The sequence below is a fragment of the Pollachius pollachius genome (assembly GCF_949987615.1).
Source record: "Pollachius pollachius genome assembly, chromosome: 5".
NCBI lineage: Eukaryota > Metazoa > Chordata > Actinopteri > Gadiformes > Gadidae > Pollachius > Pollachius pollachius.
Genome location: NC_136938.1, coordinates 14,496,293 through 14,513,041, shown reverse-complemented (window position 1 = coordinate 14,513,041; position 16,749 = coordinate 14,496,293). Strand labels below are relative to the sequence as shown.

At 40.0% G+C, this 16,749-nt stretch overlaps 1 protein-coding gene across 1 annotated transcript in view; it reads left to right on the top strand.

Moving 5' to 3' along the window:
- The first annotated feature begins 384 nt into the window (after positions 1 to 384).
- dhodh (dihydroorotate dehydrogenase) overlaps positions 385 to 16,749 on the top strand; it is a 29,389-nt gene continuing 13,024 nt past the window's right edge. Inside the window, exons 1-3 of the mRNA XM_079736724.1 lie at positions 385 to 434; positions 1,459 to 1,671; positions 3,112 to 3,311. Coding sequence (XP_079592850.1) covers positions 417 to 434; positions 1,459 to 1,671; positions 3,112 to 3,311 — 431 coding nt within the window. The 5' untranslated portion in view covers positions 385 to 416. The remainder of the gene's footprint in view (positions 435 to 1,458; positions 1,672 to 3,111; positions 3,312 to 16,749) is intronic.

The following is a 16,749-nucleotide window of genomic DNA, read 5'->3' as shown; positions in this document are numbered from 1 at the left end:
TCTAGCAATAATATATAAAAGTAATGGTGTATGCTCTGAGTGCAAAGCTGTATAGGATGTTAATCATGTTTTATTTAAATTAATAAAATTTGACCAGCACAGGCAGAAATGGAAAGAACTGGATGAAGAAAATGACATTCACAATATTTTACAGGAGCAAGGAATGGAGGGACAAAGAAGCAGGTATTTTGTTATCTTAATGATACTGAACTAATTAGAAGAATTTAACCTTAAATATATATATATATATATATCTCTGAATTTATTTTTATGATTTAAAGTATCATATGCCAACGTCCTTGTTACACACTCCTGTTTAGTAGTCCAGTAGGTGGCGGTATATAGTGAAAAACGATGAGCCGCCATTAAACAGAAGAAGAAGAAGTGATAACAACGGGTACACCACGTGCCGCTCCATGGCATATCACATTAAGGTATTTCTTCGAAAGATTTCGTTTGCTATCTTGGATGTATTCGAGGAGATCTTTAAATTAATTTGGGGCGATCAATTTGATCAGTAGGATACATTTTGTGTTTCGGTGGGTAGGGGGTGGTAGGGCACACCTCTATGTGGACAACTATATAACGAATGTTATGATGGGCAGTGATCTATGGTAGTCACGTCAGACAGTCAATACTGGAAGCATCCCCTTAAAATCATTAACATACAAGCCAAGACGAATACTTTCCAGGACTAAATCCTCGCAATACTGTATGTGATATATACACACACAGACCTTGATTATTTCATGTATTTTTAATATTTATGTCAGCCAGTTAACATTCAGCTATTTAAAGAAGGTCTTGGCAATAATATCGCTCATTGAGAACCACCTTCCCTAATGTTAGAGTAATGGATTCGTGTAGCTACTTTGAAATATTTTATAGAAAGTGTCTTACGTTTATTCGCTTTATTTACAACAGTGTTCCGGTGAACCCTTAAACCTACCTTCGGTAATGACATTTTTCCCCCTATTATTAATTTGGTTCTTTCAACTTCCCATAGTGCTGTGTCTCGTGACGTTACATAACTTGTGTTATTTTAAATCGGATGTCTATGCCTTGCTGGTTACTAGAGAGCCTGTAACCCCCGTAATCCCTGATCAATATATAATATTCTCTTATTATATCAATAATTGAGTCCCAGAACTCCTTAATAGCAACGTATGATTGTTGACGATGATATTCTTAACTCCAGGGAAGGTGCCAACATTACAGATATCAAATTGTAGAGCATTATTACCTGTCACTACAAGGTCATTTTCGGGACCCTCCCTTTTTATGGACCCAACAGTAATGACTGACGGACAGGAACGTGGGTGGAGGGAGAGCGAGGGATATACATGACTTAGCAAATGAGCATTAGATAGATTTGAACCACAGTCTCCACTAGGCATTTTTGCAGGAGTTGAGGCACCAACCCGCCCCAAGATTTATATTAGTGTATCTGGTCACCAGAAACGTCTGACGGATGCTGTGAAGATCCTTGGTTCAGGGGCCTTCGTGTTCACCTCCTACCTCACCGTTGCCGGAGATGAGCGTTTCTATGCCAACCAGCTCATGCCGCTTCTGCAGAGGATCGTGGAAGCGGAGACTGCTCATGTGATGGCGGTGAAACTGTTGAGTCTGGGGGTGTCCCCGCTGAACTGGTACCAGGACCCTGCCTCACTGGTACGCAAACACATGCTCTGTCCCTGTATGTCCTGTGTGTAGGTATGAACCACAACCCACACCCTTTGGGCCCAAGCCTTGGCATACTTTAAATAAAGTAGAAATCGGCATGTTGGCACAGAAGAAAATGCAGCTTTGTGATCAAATTGAAACTTTGCTTTAAGCTACTATCGACAGGGTGAGTGCAGGGTGCTCAGTCACTCAAGTCAAACTTTTCCCACACACACAATTTGGGTCCCAAGACCAAAATTGGTCACCAATACCAAGTGAAGGTTTGTGTCTCTCTACACTGCAACACGCTTTGGTAAAAGAACAGCCAACACAGCAGAGTGACTAGATTTTAGTCACTCTGTTTCGACAGCCTAAACCTACATTGAAAATGTTGTTTTTTTCAATTTTTGTGTTGTATACAAAAAAAATGTTGTATATAACATTAGTGGAGATGACTACATTGATTTAAAGGTGACATACCATCAGGTCTAAGTGTGATTAGACACTATATAAAGCAACTGCTTTTTCAGTGCTTTATTTTTATTGTGTTGTACTTCTTGTTGTGCTGTCTTGCTCCGTTTGTGCTCTGATGAATCTGTAAAGCGACCCTTAGTGTGAGGAAGGCGCTATATAAAATGTACTTATTATTATTATTATTGTTATTATTATTATTATAGTGCTTGCAAAAGCATTGAAGTTTTTACCAAAGCTAAATGAAGAATTCCAAGACTGCATACGTTTTTTTTATTATTGTGCCTAACAGAAGAGGAAACCGCTCAGCCGAGAGGCATTTGTTCACAATTTTTCATTTGCCTAACTAAATCCACACATGAATTGGACATAGTCTACTGAACTACAGGGTGGTAAACCGCCCTTATGGAGCCTTTATAATTCCATTCAGAAATTATCGAAAACCCTAAATACTATCGTTAACAATGAAGAGGTGAATGTAACATGTAGAAAACAAAGACTAACATGCAGAACAGATAGTTTTGCACAAACACTTGTGCCATGTGTCTTACATGTGGCAGTTAATTTTGTAGTGACAGGATGTGAATACGGTGCATAATCAGACAGAACGTAAATCTCTGTCTCCATAAAGACTGGCCACTGTTTGATTTCAAAGATGTATATAAAGGGTTTAACTTATTTTTACCCTTATTATATTATATTATATTATATAGGCTATAAGTAGCCTATATGTATATCAAATTGAATGCAGATGCTGAAATGAGTGGACAAGTATATGTCATGTTGTGAAAAGTAAATTTGTTTGTTGAAGCAGTCAGTTATGCGCCTTGTCTATGGACAGCTGTAGTAAACCCAGAGCAGGAACAATACACTGCATGCTCTTTGAGAAGCAACACAATGCAATGAAAACATCACAATGAACACTGAAATCATTGCCATTGTATTTGAAATGAGTCAATGTCCTCCTCACCCACACAGGAAGTGACCGTGATGGGCAGGAAGTTCCGGAACCCCATTGGGATAGCAGCGGGCTTCGACAAGCATGGGGAGGCTGTAGACGGCTTGTTTAAAGTGGGCTTCGGCTTTGTAGAGGTGGGCACTATCACCCCCAGACCGCAGGAGGGAAACCCAAAGCCCCGCGTGTTCAGACTACCGGCGGACCAAGCTGTCATTAACAGGTAGGCTCATGACTCCAAGCCACCATTAATCAGGTCATTTGTATTGCCCTTAAACACAGCTATTACAAACATGGTGCTTAGAGGTGCCAATGGTCCTAAATTGTGTCATTCAAGCCGTTCATCTCAGTCCGTTAACAGTTAGGCCTGCAATGATGGTAATAGGCTTCTGGTTAAGTATGGAGTCCCGCTTTTCTAGTGGTTTTTACATGCACATAAAAATTCAAATATTCCCAACTTTTCAGCGCAGGGAGTCGAACCACATGTCATTATCACACTTGCCCCAGGCAGGCAATCAAATCAAGCAGAGATGTGGGCTTTACTGTTTGTTTTACTCTTGGGCTGATTGTCACCTAGGGTTGTGACCGACATCACGATGGAGAGCCACCATCATGATGCCAACCCCCCACCCCCTGTCAGACACACACTAATCTTGGTCTCTTCTGTAGGTAACCAAAAACTTTGCAGGGATTGCTCCGTAAGTCAAATTGAGAATATAACTAATGCATATGCATGCTATATTAAATACGTGAGCCTATTCCAGAGATGTGACGTGTTAGTCTGTGAAAATACCTTGTCAGGCTACTAGGGATGGGCAAAACGATTCTTTTCCGGGATCAGTTCTTTCAGTTCCGTTCATTATCACGATTCGTTCGTTTGATTAGTTTGTTAAGTCAGATGGTCTGTTACGTTATTTGCCAGGGAATCGGAAATTATGGAATAAATGTTAATCAATATGCATGTAGCCTACTACTTTCTAATGTTCTGGCGAAATTACCCAGATTAAGTGTAAATATTAAGCATGTATATAAAGCACATACGTGCCTTTTTTTTCATAAATATCCTTAATACATAATGGGGTGCAGTAACAATTAAATGGCGTCTTCCAAGTAGAGCTAATAAGCAGTGAAGCACGTTAGCAACTAGACCAAACAAGGCTCGTAATGGTAGGTTAAAACAATACTTTATTAAATCATGCAATTGTGATGTAGAACAAAATAAAAAAAAAAACATGAAGTGCTTGCATGATATTGAAGCCTACAGCGATCGTTAGTTAACTTGTGTAGTGGTGCCTTATCATTTGTTTACCCATGGGCCATGGCAGCGCGATTGCTACCTGCTCTCATTGGCTGAATCGATGAGAACGTTTAAGACTCAATCAATATAAGGTCGCGGGGAGACGAAGCTCTGTTCGTTTGTATATTTTATTTACGTGAACATATTTTTGTCATAGTTCTCTTGTTTTTGGAATCAGTTCTCGTCGTTCACCTTCGGGATTTGTTCGTTCTGACCTAATCGTTCGCGACCGACCCATCACTACAGGCTACACAAATAATTATTGATTTTGACATTGTTCTTCTTCTGCCTCTTGTCTTTTTCACATGTCTTACACTGTACATTTAACCTTTTAATGCTTGTTTATTGTCACATAGCTCTTCTGTGGCTAATGCACTGAAGCGGCAGTTTAAGATTAGGGATGTGATCAATGTGTTGAATCAACGATCGATTCTCAACTCGTACTCAAGTCGACTCTAAAAATTTTAATCTTTTCTTTTTTTTTTAAGAGATATGCTGCCCATAAGCGTAGTCGAGGGGAAGATTAAACAGTGCCATGTCGCCAAACTATTGAATGTGTGTCTGGAGAAAATGTACAGCGAAGCAGCATCCTCCCTCAGTGAGATCCTGTCCTTTGCAGAGAAATTTGCCATCACCACGATGCTTGGAGAGCGTTGACTACGGAGTCATACGTGACCATGACGTTAACTTTTTTACTGACTGGGTTGTGCAGAGTGCGATCCTGCAGACCCGCTCAAAACCAGAGGCATACTGCTGAAAACAAGAATTTTCGTTTCCAAATATTTATTTAAAACGAAAATATCTGTTTTAGTGTGTATTTGTTAAATTAAATGGTTTTATATCTTCCGTTGCAAAGAGGAGGTGCGCAGCATCATTATCCTAATAAGAAAAAGTTAGTCTGCCGACACCGACACATTTAGCCTATTCTAAATTGACATGAGACATTGTAAACGTTCACAATCCTTATCTATGCTCTGAGCTATTTTGTTTATCAGCATTTCTATTAACTTCTGCGTGGCGCACACACAAGGTCATGAATATTCGTCGTCTGCCCATCTTTAGTGCGGATCACACATGAGCAGATCTTGGACACAACTTCAGTCGTGTCCCATGGCTGTCCAATCCTCAGGTCATAAATGTGTTGCAAATTGCCATATAGGCGAAGAAGTACCCTTTTTAGCTATCAACGCTATTGTTTCAACTCCTATGTGAGAGCTACTTTTTTTTTTTTTACCTTGCGTGCAAAAGCCCAGATGAAATCCCGGATGAGTAATTAGTTAGGTTAGTAAAATACCGAAATTATAGTTACTAAGTGGAAAAAAATATTTCACACACCACTATAGTAGAAAAATGGTTACAAAATCTGCGTCAGTATCCAACGAGTCCCAAGAAACGCATATGTTCTCTCTTCGTTGCTGGATGTGGGTAGGCCTGAATGGCAACCTAACCTTGCCCCACCACTTTGCCCAAGTAAGAAACAGTAGCTTTTCATTAAACACTGAAAGTTGGCTGGCATGTTACCCAAATCAAAAGCATGATTAACTTGTTTTTTGTTGAAACCGTTTTGTATTTATAGACAATGTGTTTTTCGTGACTGCAGGCCTAGCCTGTATGTAAACTGGTGGTAGCATTGCGATGTTAGGAGCTTTGGTTATTTTGGATTTGCTCCATAAATGTGTTTTAAGTGATTTTTAATAAATGAGATAATAGGACTTTCAATAAACATCTGTTGTTTTTGACAACAGATGCACAGTACATACATATAAAAAAATTATATATAACAATACAAAACATTTAAGAAGGATGCAAATGAGGCATTACCAATTATAATACAAACACATTTAAAACACACACAAAAAAAAAGCTTAGGGTCCAATGTTTTCAGAAGCGAGATGAGTACCTTGTGATAGCAGGCCTGTCGCCCAAGTTGCTCCTCCACACTTGGTCCAGTGTGCATATGCCGTGTGCAAGTTGTTCAATAAACAAGTTTCGCCGTTGTCCAGCAATACCTAGTTTGTTTTTATCCCGCTGTCGAGCGGAAGTAACGATTCTGTCACCAATGAACGGACGGCGTGTGTAGCTCCACCTTTTCGGCACCCTTTTAGACGGCTTTGTATCCCGAGTGCCGTAATATAGCAGCGGCTCAGCGCGCTTAATGCCAGACTCTGCCCAACTGGCGCATTCCCACCTAGTGGGAATGCGCCATTACAGAGGCCGACGCGCTTACATACGCAGAAATTTAATATTACCCTCCTCCTTGTGCCTCCCAAAATGTCTTGCGATATTGATATCCCCTCTCTCCCCTGCCGATGTTTTAGTTTTATTTTTCTAATGTTTTGTGTGTAGGCTATGTGTGACTGTTGTCAAAAAAAAACATCTTAAACCCTCACGTCAGGTAGCCAATGTACAATCCGTCATCTTGCCCTCGCAACTCCCCTCTCCCCCTCCCCCACACAAGCCATGCTTAGTTTTGTAGGTTGCTGCCTTAGCTTTTATTACACTTAGTTTATTCCACTAAGCTGCTTCTGTAAATGAATAAAAATTTCAGTTTAAGAAGACTGAATAACAGTAAAGCTATTGAATAATTGATTTGCATGCATAATATACTACTTTCCATTGAACAATTACCCCTGTAACCCATACATTTACTAATTTTATAATGTAATCAAATGCTCAGACTTAAGGGAGAAAATGATTATACTTACTTCATAACGTAAGGAGAAAATGATTATGCTTGCTTCATTGCATAATAGGTGAACCTAAATGTTATACGTTGTTACATAAGCAAAATGTAATTATATTATGTGCTCAGCAATTTGTTACATTATCGACCGGGGTTTCCATATTATAACTACGGGTTTAATTACTAGAGGTTGTGCGCGAGCAACGCCCGTGCGGAAACTCTGGTGGTTGTAATGTGCGGGGTAATGAGAAAGAAGCATTATTATCAAACATCTTTATGATTACAATTGAGATTAGCTACAGTTTCCATATTTGGCAAGTAACAAACTTCAAACTTCTTCACTCTTCACTTCACTTTTGATGACGTCATAAACGGTCCCCTCACTAAAAGAATCCCCTCTAAACCACTGCTTTTTGGAAATCACTACAAGGTCTGAAAGTTGATCATTTTCCAACAGGTATTCTACTTCACTTTACAATATATCCCATTTCTCTGGAGAGACCCGGTAGAAATGTTGATAGGCTGAGCATCTCCAACCTCGTGTCAGAAAATAAGTGCCTGAGGATGATATCAGCCATCTCCTTACATTTGGGTTCATCTAAATGTCCCAACATGTCCTTCAAGTAACCTAGAGCCTCTGAATTATTTAGCAGAGGTCGCAATATGATGATATGATGTCACCACTGGACTGCTAGAAGAGCAGGTCTTCCAGTCTGTCCGGATTCCTTGAACACCCAACGTGCAGTGGTGTAAGACATTTATTTTGTCAGGCATTTTAATCAAGACATTTAACTATGACACCTGATGCGCAGCTGTGTACGGGCCCTCAAATTTTGCTTGAAAAGGTGAACCTACCATAGCACACAACACCAACACTTCCAAGTTCTGTTTCTGAACTTTACGATCAAACCATCCCTTCATATTTTTCTGGGATAGTTTTGACTTTCTCTGAGCAATCTCCCCAGCTGTACGGAAGTAAATCTGTCTCATCGGATTTTGAAAATAAAAAGCCATTGAATTTTAGGCAGTGATTATTTATGCATTGAAATAACGTATCTGGATTTTTTGCCTCTGAATTTAACTCTTTCAATTTTCAACAAATCAATTTTGCCTTTTATTTTTCAATGTTAAAAAATATATATATATATATATATATTCAACGTTAAAAAATGTAACTTAAATATTTTCAACGTCCCCAAAGACAGCTGCAAAATTCAATGATTGAAATTCAGTATTAACATCTGGGGACCCAAGGAAGAGCAATCAATCCTAGATGCTATATCGCGGTCAAGCAAGGAGAGCAGGAATAAGAGCGTCACTCGCTGGGTCTTTCTTTCTTGATACAAACGTTAATTCTAAACAGCATTTTACACAGTAGCCTATATTAGTAAATGCTCAAAGGTAAATCAACGTCATAAACACTGACTGTAGCTTTTTATTGGTAGAGAAGCAACGGTGGTGGACCTTACTAAACTACATCCCCTGAAAGACAGTCTGAACATTTTCTTACTGTCGTGTTTTTCATTTTACTTACTGTATCATTGCAATTACAGTACTGTAATTTACCAAACTAGGTAACATTGGTGTATTGTCAGATTAATGTTGCCGCATCAACTATAGGTGTACAGTATGACTCTGAGAAGTTGAAACTGTGAGTTTAGCCCATTGGAGCTCATTGGATAGACAAATATGCATTGTATCCTATTCTGATATGATTGTGTCAATGCAATATTTATGATATATTCACAGTATTGTATTACAATATGGCAACAGTCTTTATACTATATGTACCACCTAATTGCACCTTTAAAAAAAAAATTGCTCCTCCTTGGGTCCCCCGATGTTAACGCTGAATTTCATACATTGATTTTTTGCAGCTGACTTTGGCATGTTGAATTTGTGGATGTTGAAAATATTTAAGTTGAAATTTTTAACGTAAATAAAGGTGAAAATGATTTGTTGAAAATGTGAAGTTAAATTTAGATTAAAAAAATCCAGATACATTATTTCAATGCATAAATATTCACAGCTTAAAATTCAATCAAAATTTGATGAGATAGATTTACTTCCATACAGCTGCAAACATTCTGTGCCTGATTCCGTTACCGTATTCAATGAAATTAAGTGGTGGTTCATTGGACTTCCACTGATCCTGTACTGCAGTCAAAGGGCAACCCACATTATGGGCAAACACAAAGTAATTTGGACTAAACCCTATGATCTCTTGAACCAATTCTCTGGCAACTTCCTACGCACGTAACAATGACTTTAGAGTTTGATGGAAAGTCTCGAAAGAACCATGGCTCTGTGGATGAGGCTTTATTGGGCTTAATGAGAAACCTGAGCAAACAACCTAGAGGTGACGTTAGGTATATGGCATAATGCAATCAATAATGAGATGCAAAAAAAGATTTACCTATTGCCGGTATTGGGTATAACGGAGCACGCTTGATTCTATTATTGGGCTTGCTAGTTAGCTGGCAGGTGTGTCTAAATGAAGGCAGACACCTCAGTTTTTAATTATTGCCAGAAGAATCTTATCATAGTTCTTTTACACCCAAGTGTTCTGCTAGATTCTCATGAGCAGTCATACCAATATTTGAAAGGTAATACAATTAAAAAAATTGCATTCCTTTAGTCCTGCCCATGAGAAACCCACTTCCTCACCAGTACATAATCTTGAAGAATGTACCCATGGTCCTACGTCGAAGGGACAACCTGGGTAAACAGTTCCTTTAAGGATGTATCTGACACACACCCTTCCCCATGCTGTCAATGCCCACTACAGGCAGCTCCGAGCGCACCCCAACCTCGACTTCCGCCTGCACTAATGCAAGTGTTAAACACACCTTGTGTACCGGTAAAAAAATGGTTTGTAACCCAATGCCCAGCAAATTCCCTGAGGTGAAAAAGGTCAAACGAATGCATGTACAAATGTGTTTTAAAAGCACCTGAATCCTGTAAGATCTTAACTGTGTCCCTCTGATTGCTATCCAAAAGAGACACAAATCCCTCAGAGATAAACGGTGCATAACCTGAATCCACTTCAGACGTACCACTGGGTTTTGCCTTCATCTGAAAAGGGGAGTTGGAGATAAATGGAATTACCATTGAGCACGCTGGAGCTGCAAACACATTTGCTTTACCCTTGGCCTGGATGATCTATTTCTAGCTTTCATTTCCGGGCATTCCTTTTTACAATTACCCTGTCGTTGACAGTAGTGACGTACCCCTTCACTAGGACCCCACCGCCTGGCGTAAAAGTTTGTAGACACAGTTCCCGTCGGACTAACGTTTCTCTCAGTATATTGCTCACCAAATATACGCTTGTGAGTTCAAATGTATTCATTTTGATGTGTAGTCTTGGATTAATTTACGTATGTAGCAAGTCCCTCAGGTAGACTGTTCTTTTAAAAAAAATTATTAGTTTTTCTTATTTATACAAACATTCCCAGGGTTGAGCATATATATATCACATTGCTGTGGGTTGTACAACAGTAAAGTATGTGGTCATAAAATAGCAAAAAAACAAAACAGTTCAAATTTGACAGTTATGACAAAAGCAACCCTTACCTCCCGGCTGTCCCTCCCCTCCAACCCGTCCCACCCTCTCATTATCAAAAAAAGTGTAAGGTACATTATCTAGTAGAGGTGACATTTTTGGTGAATTCAAGTGAAGTTTTCGTGTCGAGGGTAAAGTTACCATGTTATGCCTAGTTAGCATCGTCTTTGTTTGGGGCATATACGTTAGCCAAGAAAACATTAGTGTGAAATAGTTTCCCCTTAACAATTATAAATCGACCAGTCTTATCAGCAGTAATATTGATTAGTTCAAAGAGTACGTCTTTGCAATGAGGATGGAGACTCCCCTTGCTCTTGCCTACACTTCCTGTAGGAAGACAATATCTGCGTTGAACTGAATAAGATGGGTGAATACTTTTATTTTTAATTGGATGGTTTAACCCCTTGACATTCCAACTCACAGCATTGAGGTAACTACCCATCATATGCTAGAAGGGATGTTAATTTAAAGAATACTAGTTTAGTGTATACTACACATATCAGCATAGAACATATTATGTATTCCTGTTACAATGGGGCAGCTTCAGTGTGCTTACGGTTGTGGTCAGTACTGACATCACACAGAGGGGGCGGTGTTGAGGGCTCATTAAGCCATAAATAGGAACAGCTGACTATGCAGCTGTTCCCGACACAGAACCATAAACCATAAAGCATCTGTGTGGTCATTGCGTTGCGTGAACGTGGAACGATCATCAGCCCTTAACAGTTCTACTCTAAGCCAATGCAACAGAAACCTAATTGTGTGCCATTATTTAAGTTAAACTGACCCTTCCCTTTCCACGAACCCCAGAAATATTGCAAAGAACAGGAAAGCGTTAAAACCTTTTCCGAGATAGCAACCGCATAGACCAGTTGCAAGCTCTTCCAAACTCTTACCAACCCGAGCATCTACTTCTTTGCGCTCGTGCCCTCATTCCCATAGTCGTACAAGGGCCTCAGAATATAAACAAATGCAATCAGCTTTGAGGGTCTAAAAACAACCTTAAACTTAAAATAAATGAAAATGAGATTGCTGGGGAGAAAAAATATTAATGACATATACATATAATATATTATATGTTATATACATATAACATATAATAAAAAAATGAGTTTTTCTAGTTGTAATATTACTAGTATACATAAAAAAAGTAAACAAATAAAGAAATATATTCATATACAACTGACTTATTCAGACATATGCATACATGATACACGCACTCTCACTCCTACACATAAAAGCAATTCAAGGTGAATCTTGCCCAGTACAATTCACTCTGCATTAAATTTAAGATGGGTAATAAAATAAAAATAAGTAAATAACTTGCAAAATGAGAGACTGAAAATATGAATGATTCATTCATGCCTATATGAAATGGATATATGTAATTAGGGGTGGGAATCTCTTGGCGCCTCACGATTCGATTCCGATTCAGAGGTCAACGATTCGATTCTAGACCGATTATCGATGCATCTCGATGCAACAATTTTTTTATGAACATCACATGTGTGATTTTCAAAAATATATATATACATCTGAGTTTGCTCCTCAGAGTTGGCTAATCACTTCCTACTTTTGTGATAATTTAAGACAATCAAAAGATGAATTACCATCTCCAATAATTATTATTAGGAAAAAAGGTTTTCTTTCACAAATATGACTTTGAACATGAACATTGCAATAATCAATGCAGCTTGCATTTTCTATGCTACACAATTGTATGCCACTTGCATTTGAACACATTGTGCAAAAAGTATGGCTTGGAATTCAGCTCATATAAAAACACTGTGCAATATGAGGAAGAAAAGTAAACAGAAATATAACAGTGCTACAATGAAATAATGGCAGTGTACCATGGAAGTGCAAACTTATTAAACAAACAGTAACAGTAGAAGTGCTTAATAACTGGTGGATGTAATATGCAAGTTCTTGTGTAAGAACAGGAGCTGGTCGACATGTCTGGTGTGAGTGTACTCCGTTGGGCAGTCACAATATCCCCTGCAGTAGAGAAGACTCTTTCTGCAGAGACACTGGTTGCCGGAATACAGAAGTATCGCTTGCCCAACTTAGAAAGCAGGGGATACACCGCCTCATCTTTCTCCACCAGCTGAGAGGGTCCTCAGAGAGAGGAATTGGTGGACCACCACGGACCTTTCTAACCTCCTCCTGAATTTTAGCATAGGCAGAGATGGGGTGCTGAGCTGTGGCACCAGCGAAGGTATTCCCCAGTAGATTCTCCATCAAAGAGGATGAAGCTCGTCTCTTAGGAGGACAGGGGTTTTGCAAAGAGGGGGCAGCTCTTCTATTTGAAGTGGAGAAGCTTTGGTTCTGCTCCTCAGTGGTGTGGGTGTCCTCTATGTTGGGCTGGCTTTCCTCATCTTCCACTCTCACCTGTTGCTGTAGGTAAACACAATAAGAACAGATTACCACAGCGGCCTCATTTTCATATTTCCATATCATGTCAATATCTCCAATCCTAATCACATAAAAAAAAATAATAACCATACATTAATGAGGCTACCTATCTGTTCAATATTGTAATTTAATTGTGTGTTATGTTGTACAATTTTATGATTCCACAAAGGAAATGGTTAACCTTGAAAATCGTACAATGTTACAATAAAATAGCATTATTTACCTCAAGTGATGCAGCCTCAGCAACAACTCTTCCAAATGTCTCCTCTATATCCTCCTCAGAAAGGAAAGGCATTCCCTTGAATCTTGGGTCTAGAGCAGAAGCTGAACGAAGTAGGCTTCTCTCTAGGTCAGAGTTGTACCTTTTGCTGAGGTCCGCGTTGATGGTCTGCTTTATCTCGCGGGTAATTGATGATTCTGCAATGTTGCCCGTCATTTCCTGGCAGAGTTGAGCTTGCAGTGGGGCAATCAAACACACTGTGGGGCTGCTCTCCTCTGATATGAGTGTAGTAGCATCTTTCATTGCCTTTAGGGCCTTAACTACATCCTCTGCGTTGTAGACATCTGTCTCAGTGAGAGTACAGAGATCAGCTTCTCCTTTCCTCACCTTGGGAGAGAGTAAAGCGGCGCAGATAGCCGGCTGCTGTTCCAAAAAACGATCCACCATCTCATACGCACTGTTCCACCTGGTGCTGACGTCTGTTATCAGTTTGTGACACGGCAGACCAAGGCCGACGGTGCTGCGGTGGAAAAATGTAACGATGCGTCTAATCCTCGCCAGGAGCTTAGACAGCGCAGGCAACTTGAGTGCTCGCTGACAAGCCAGATTCAAGGTGTGGGCGTAACATCTCAAGTGCACAAATCCTCCAAGTTGGCCTGCAACGACCATATTAGAAGCATTGTGACTAAAACTAAGTCGTTGTCATTCAGATGCCACTCATGTGCTACCTTCTTCAACAAGCCAGCCACATTTGCGCCCGTGTGACTCTCGTACATTGCTCTTGTTTGGAGTACAAGTGATACTAGCTGCCACTCATCGTTGATTAAATGCGCAGTTACGGTAACGTAGGACACCGTGGCGATTGATGTCCATGCATCGCATGTTATAGCCACCCTTCCAGCGTTCTTCAAAGTATCCAAAACTTTGGATTTGGTTTCAGCGTAGAGTGTAGGGATTGCGGTGTCTGTGAAGAATCGCTGACAAGGTATCTTGAACTTTGGCTCCAGAGTATGCACCATCTCCCGAAAACCCTTGTTCTCCACAACAGAGTATGGTCTTAAATCCATTGCAATAAATTGTGCAATGGATTTTGTAATCCGTTTGGCCCTTTCCGAGTTCGGTGGCAGCTGTGCCACTGCCTGCTCAATTGTCCTCTGGCTGCCATCAGGACCGGGTCGCTTTTCTCCCAACTCCGAGTGAAATCGCAAAATGTGGTTTCGCAGATTTGTTGTATTGCCAAAGTTTTTTACTGGACTTCTACACTCCTTACACACGGTGTAGGTCTTGTCCAACTCCCCATCTACCTCATAGAACCCAAAATGCTGCCATACGGGAGCTTTTAAAGAAGCCGGTGCAGGTCGTAAAGGTTTGCTGCTCTCAGCCATTTTGTCTCTACTTAAAGTTTATAAACAATTCGCAGTCTCGCACGTGTTTGGCGCGCATGCGCAGTCTATACGTGTGTGGCGCGTATGGCGCGTATAGACGAGAACCAGCATGCAGAAAGGAGTTTTCTGTAGTGCTCTGCAGCAGGCGAACAAAATGTTGCATAAGGCGAACAAATGTAATTTTTAAAATTCTGATTATTAACTTATCTGCATCGAGAGCAAATCGTTTTTAGAGAGAATCGCGATGGATCGGAGAATCAACTTTTTTTCCCACCCCTATATGTAATGACAGCATGAGTAATGAAACTATAACTTTACAGTGAAACAAAGATGTTCCGGACGAGCTTATGTCATATTTTATGCAGCAGTGTAGGCTCTGAAGTTTAACATACAGCACAACAATGCTAAGGAAGCACAGGTTGAACCTGCCAACACTAGTTCAGTTATTCGTTATCGCTCTTCTTTTCTGAACGGAGATAGTGATGCATTATCCTATCAAGTTTCAAGGAAAGTGATGGCCTCCTGCACTGATGCAAAGTGCTATCTCACCCCGTCTTTGGTTGTCATCTGTAGCCTTGCTGGGAATGGGAGTGATGGCTTGAAACCCTGTTGGTAGAGTGCTGACATCTGCTCTCAGTACGCTGCACTTAGTTCAACGACTTCAGGGCAGTAGTCCTCAAATATCGCCACAGGTTTCCCCTGGTAAAACAGCTTTCCATGATCATGTTATAATGGATTTGCTATTACCGCGCTTGGTCTGGACCTGGCGTTTGGCTTGGCAGTTAATGCTCTTTGAGCCCGATCAAGCTCAAGCGGCGAAGCGAGGACCTGATCACCAAGGAGTTCCACCAGCAGTATGGAGAAAAAAATCAGTCGGCTGTGCACCTTCAATTGACTCGGGCCAGTTATTCTGATATTATTGCGCAAGGTAGATCATTTAAGCATTTAGCTTGCTGTAGCTCTACTACATGGCAGCGCATTTAGCCTCCATCTCCTCCATTTTGTATCTTAGCTGATTCGCATAGGCTTCGAGCGAAGTCAGGCGGTTTCCGTGGCCTGTGACCATTGTCTGGACAAAGTCCATTCGAGGGAATTTATGGCCGATTTGAATTCCATAGAAAGAACTTCTCTGTGCTTCTCCAGTAGCTTAACAAGGGCATGTTCCGAATGGGCTCAGCAGGCACCTCTTCTTTCTTGCCGTTTTTTCTGGACGCTTTCAAAGCCATTTTATTCTGCAAAAAAAAAAATCAAACACATAAATAAAAACAAATCCCTTCAATATGTACAGGAACAAAGCTTAGAATTGAGTTGTATAACGAAAGTATTGGGAGCTGGAGGCGGTCAAGTCTACTCCTTACCTCAGCCAAGGGGTGTCGCAGTTACATTTTCTGTTAATTTCTAATTCTACTTTTTTCTGACGTTTACCATTTTCCAACTCCATCTTTAACATAAGCAGCTCTTTTTGCTGTTCAAAGGTAAGCCCAACGACTCACCTTTTTCGTCCTCCAAGATTCCCTTTTCTTGTAAATTTACTTTAAGGATGTTCTTTAGTTTCCTTAACCTATTAGAGGATTCAATAACTGTATACTGGAGTTTTATTTTTTTATCCTAGTGTAATATAGTGTAGCGGATGAGGGGGTTATGATGTTTTGTGTTTTTTGGAAACTTAAAAATAAACTCTTGCAATACTTCTGCACATCTTCATGTGGTCAAAAGCAACCTGTATGTTCGTCCTGCAGTGAAAGTAAATGCTCGCTAGTAGCGCCGACGTAGGCTTCCAGCACTATACCATGGGATCTAATTAAGTGCATTGATTTAAAACGCCATAATTGTAAAGAAAAGAAAGAAAAAATATAAATGTTATGGAGAAGAAATGCAAAATAATCTAAGAATTCTCATGTGATTTTTATACATCCTAGGGTTTTTTAATAAATGATCATAAATGATGAATAAATGGTGAAACGGTCCTACATTGTTTATTCCTCAGACTATAATCGTACCATTAGAATCTTTAATCGTTGCATCCCTACTGCCCATTAGATTTATTTCTTTTAAAAAATCTGAGAGAGAGCTTTGAACACTTAGGGCCATATCTTGCA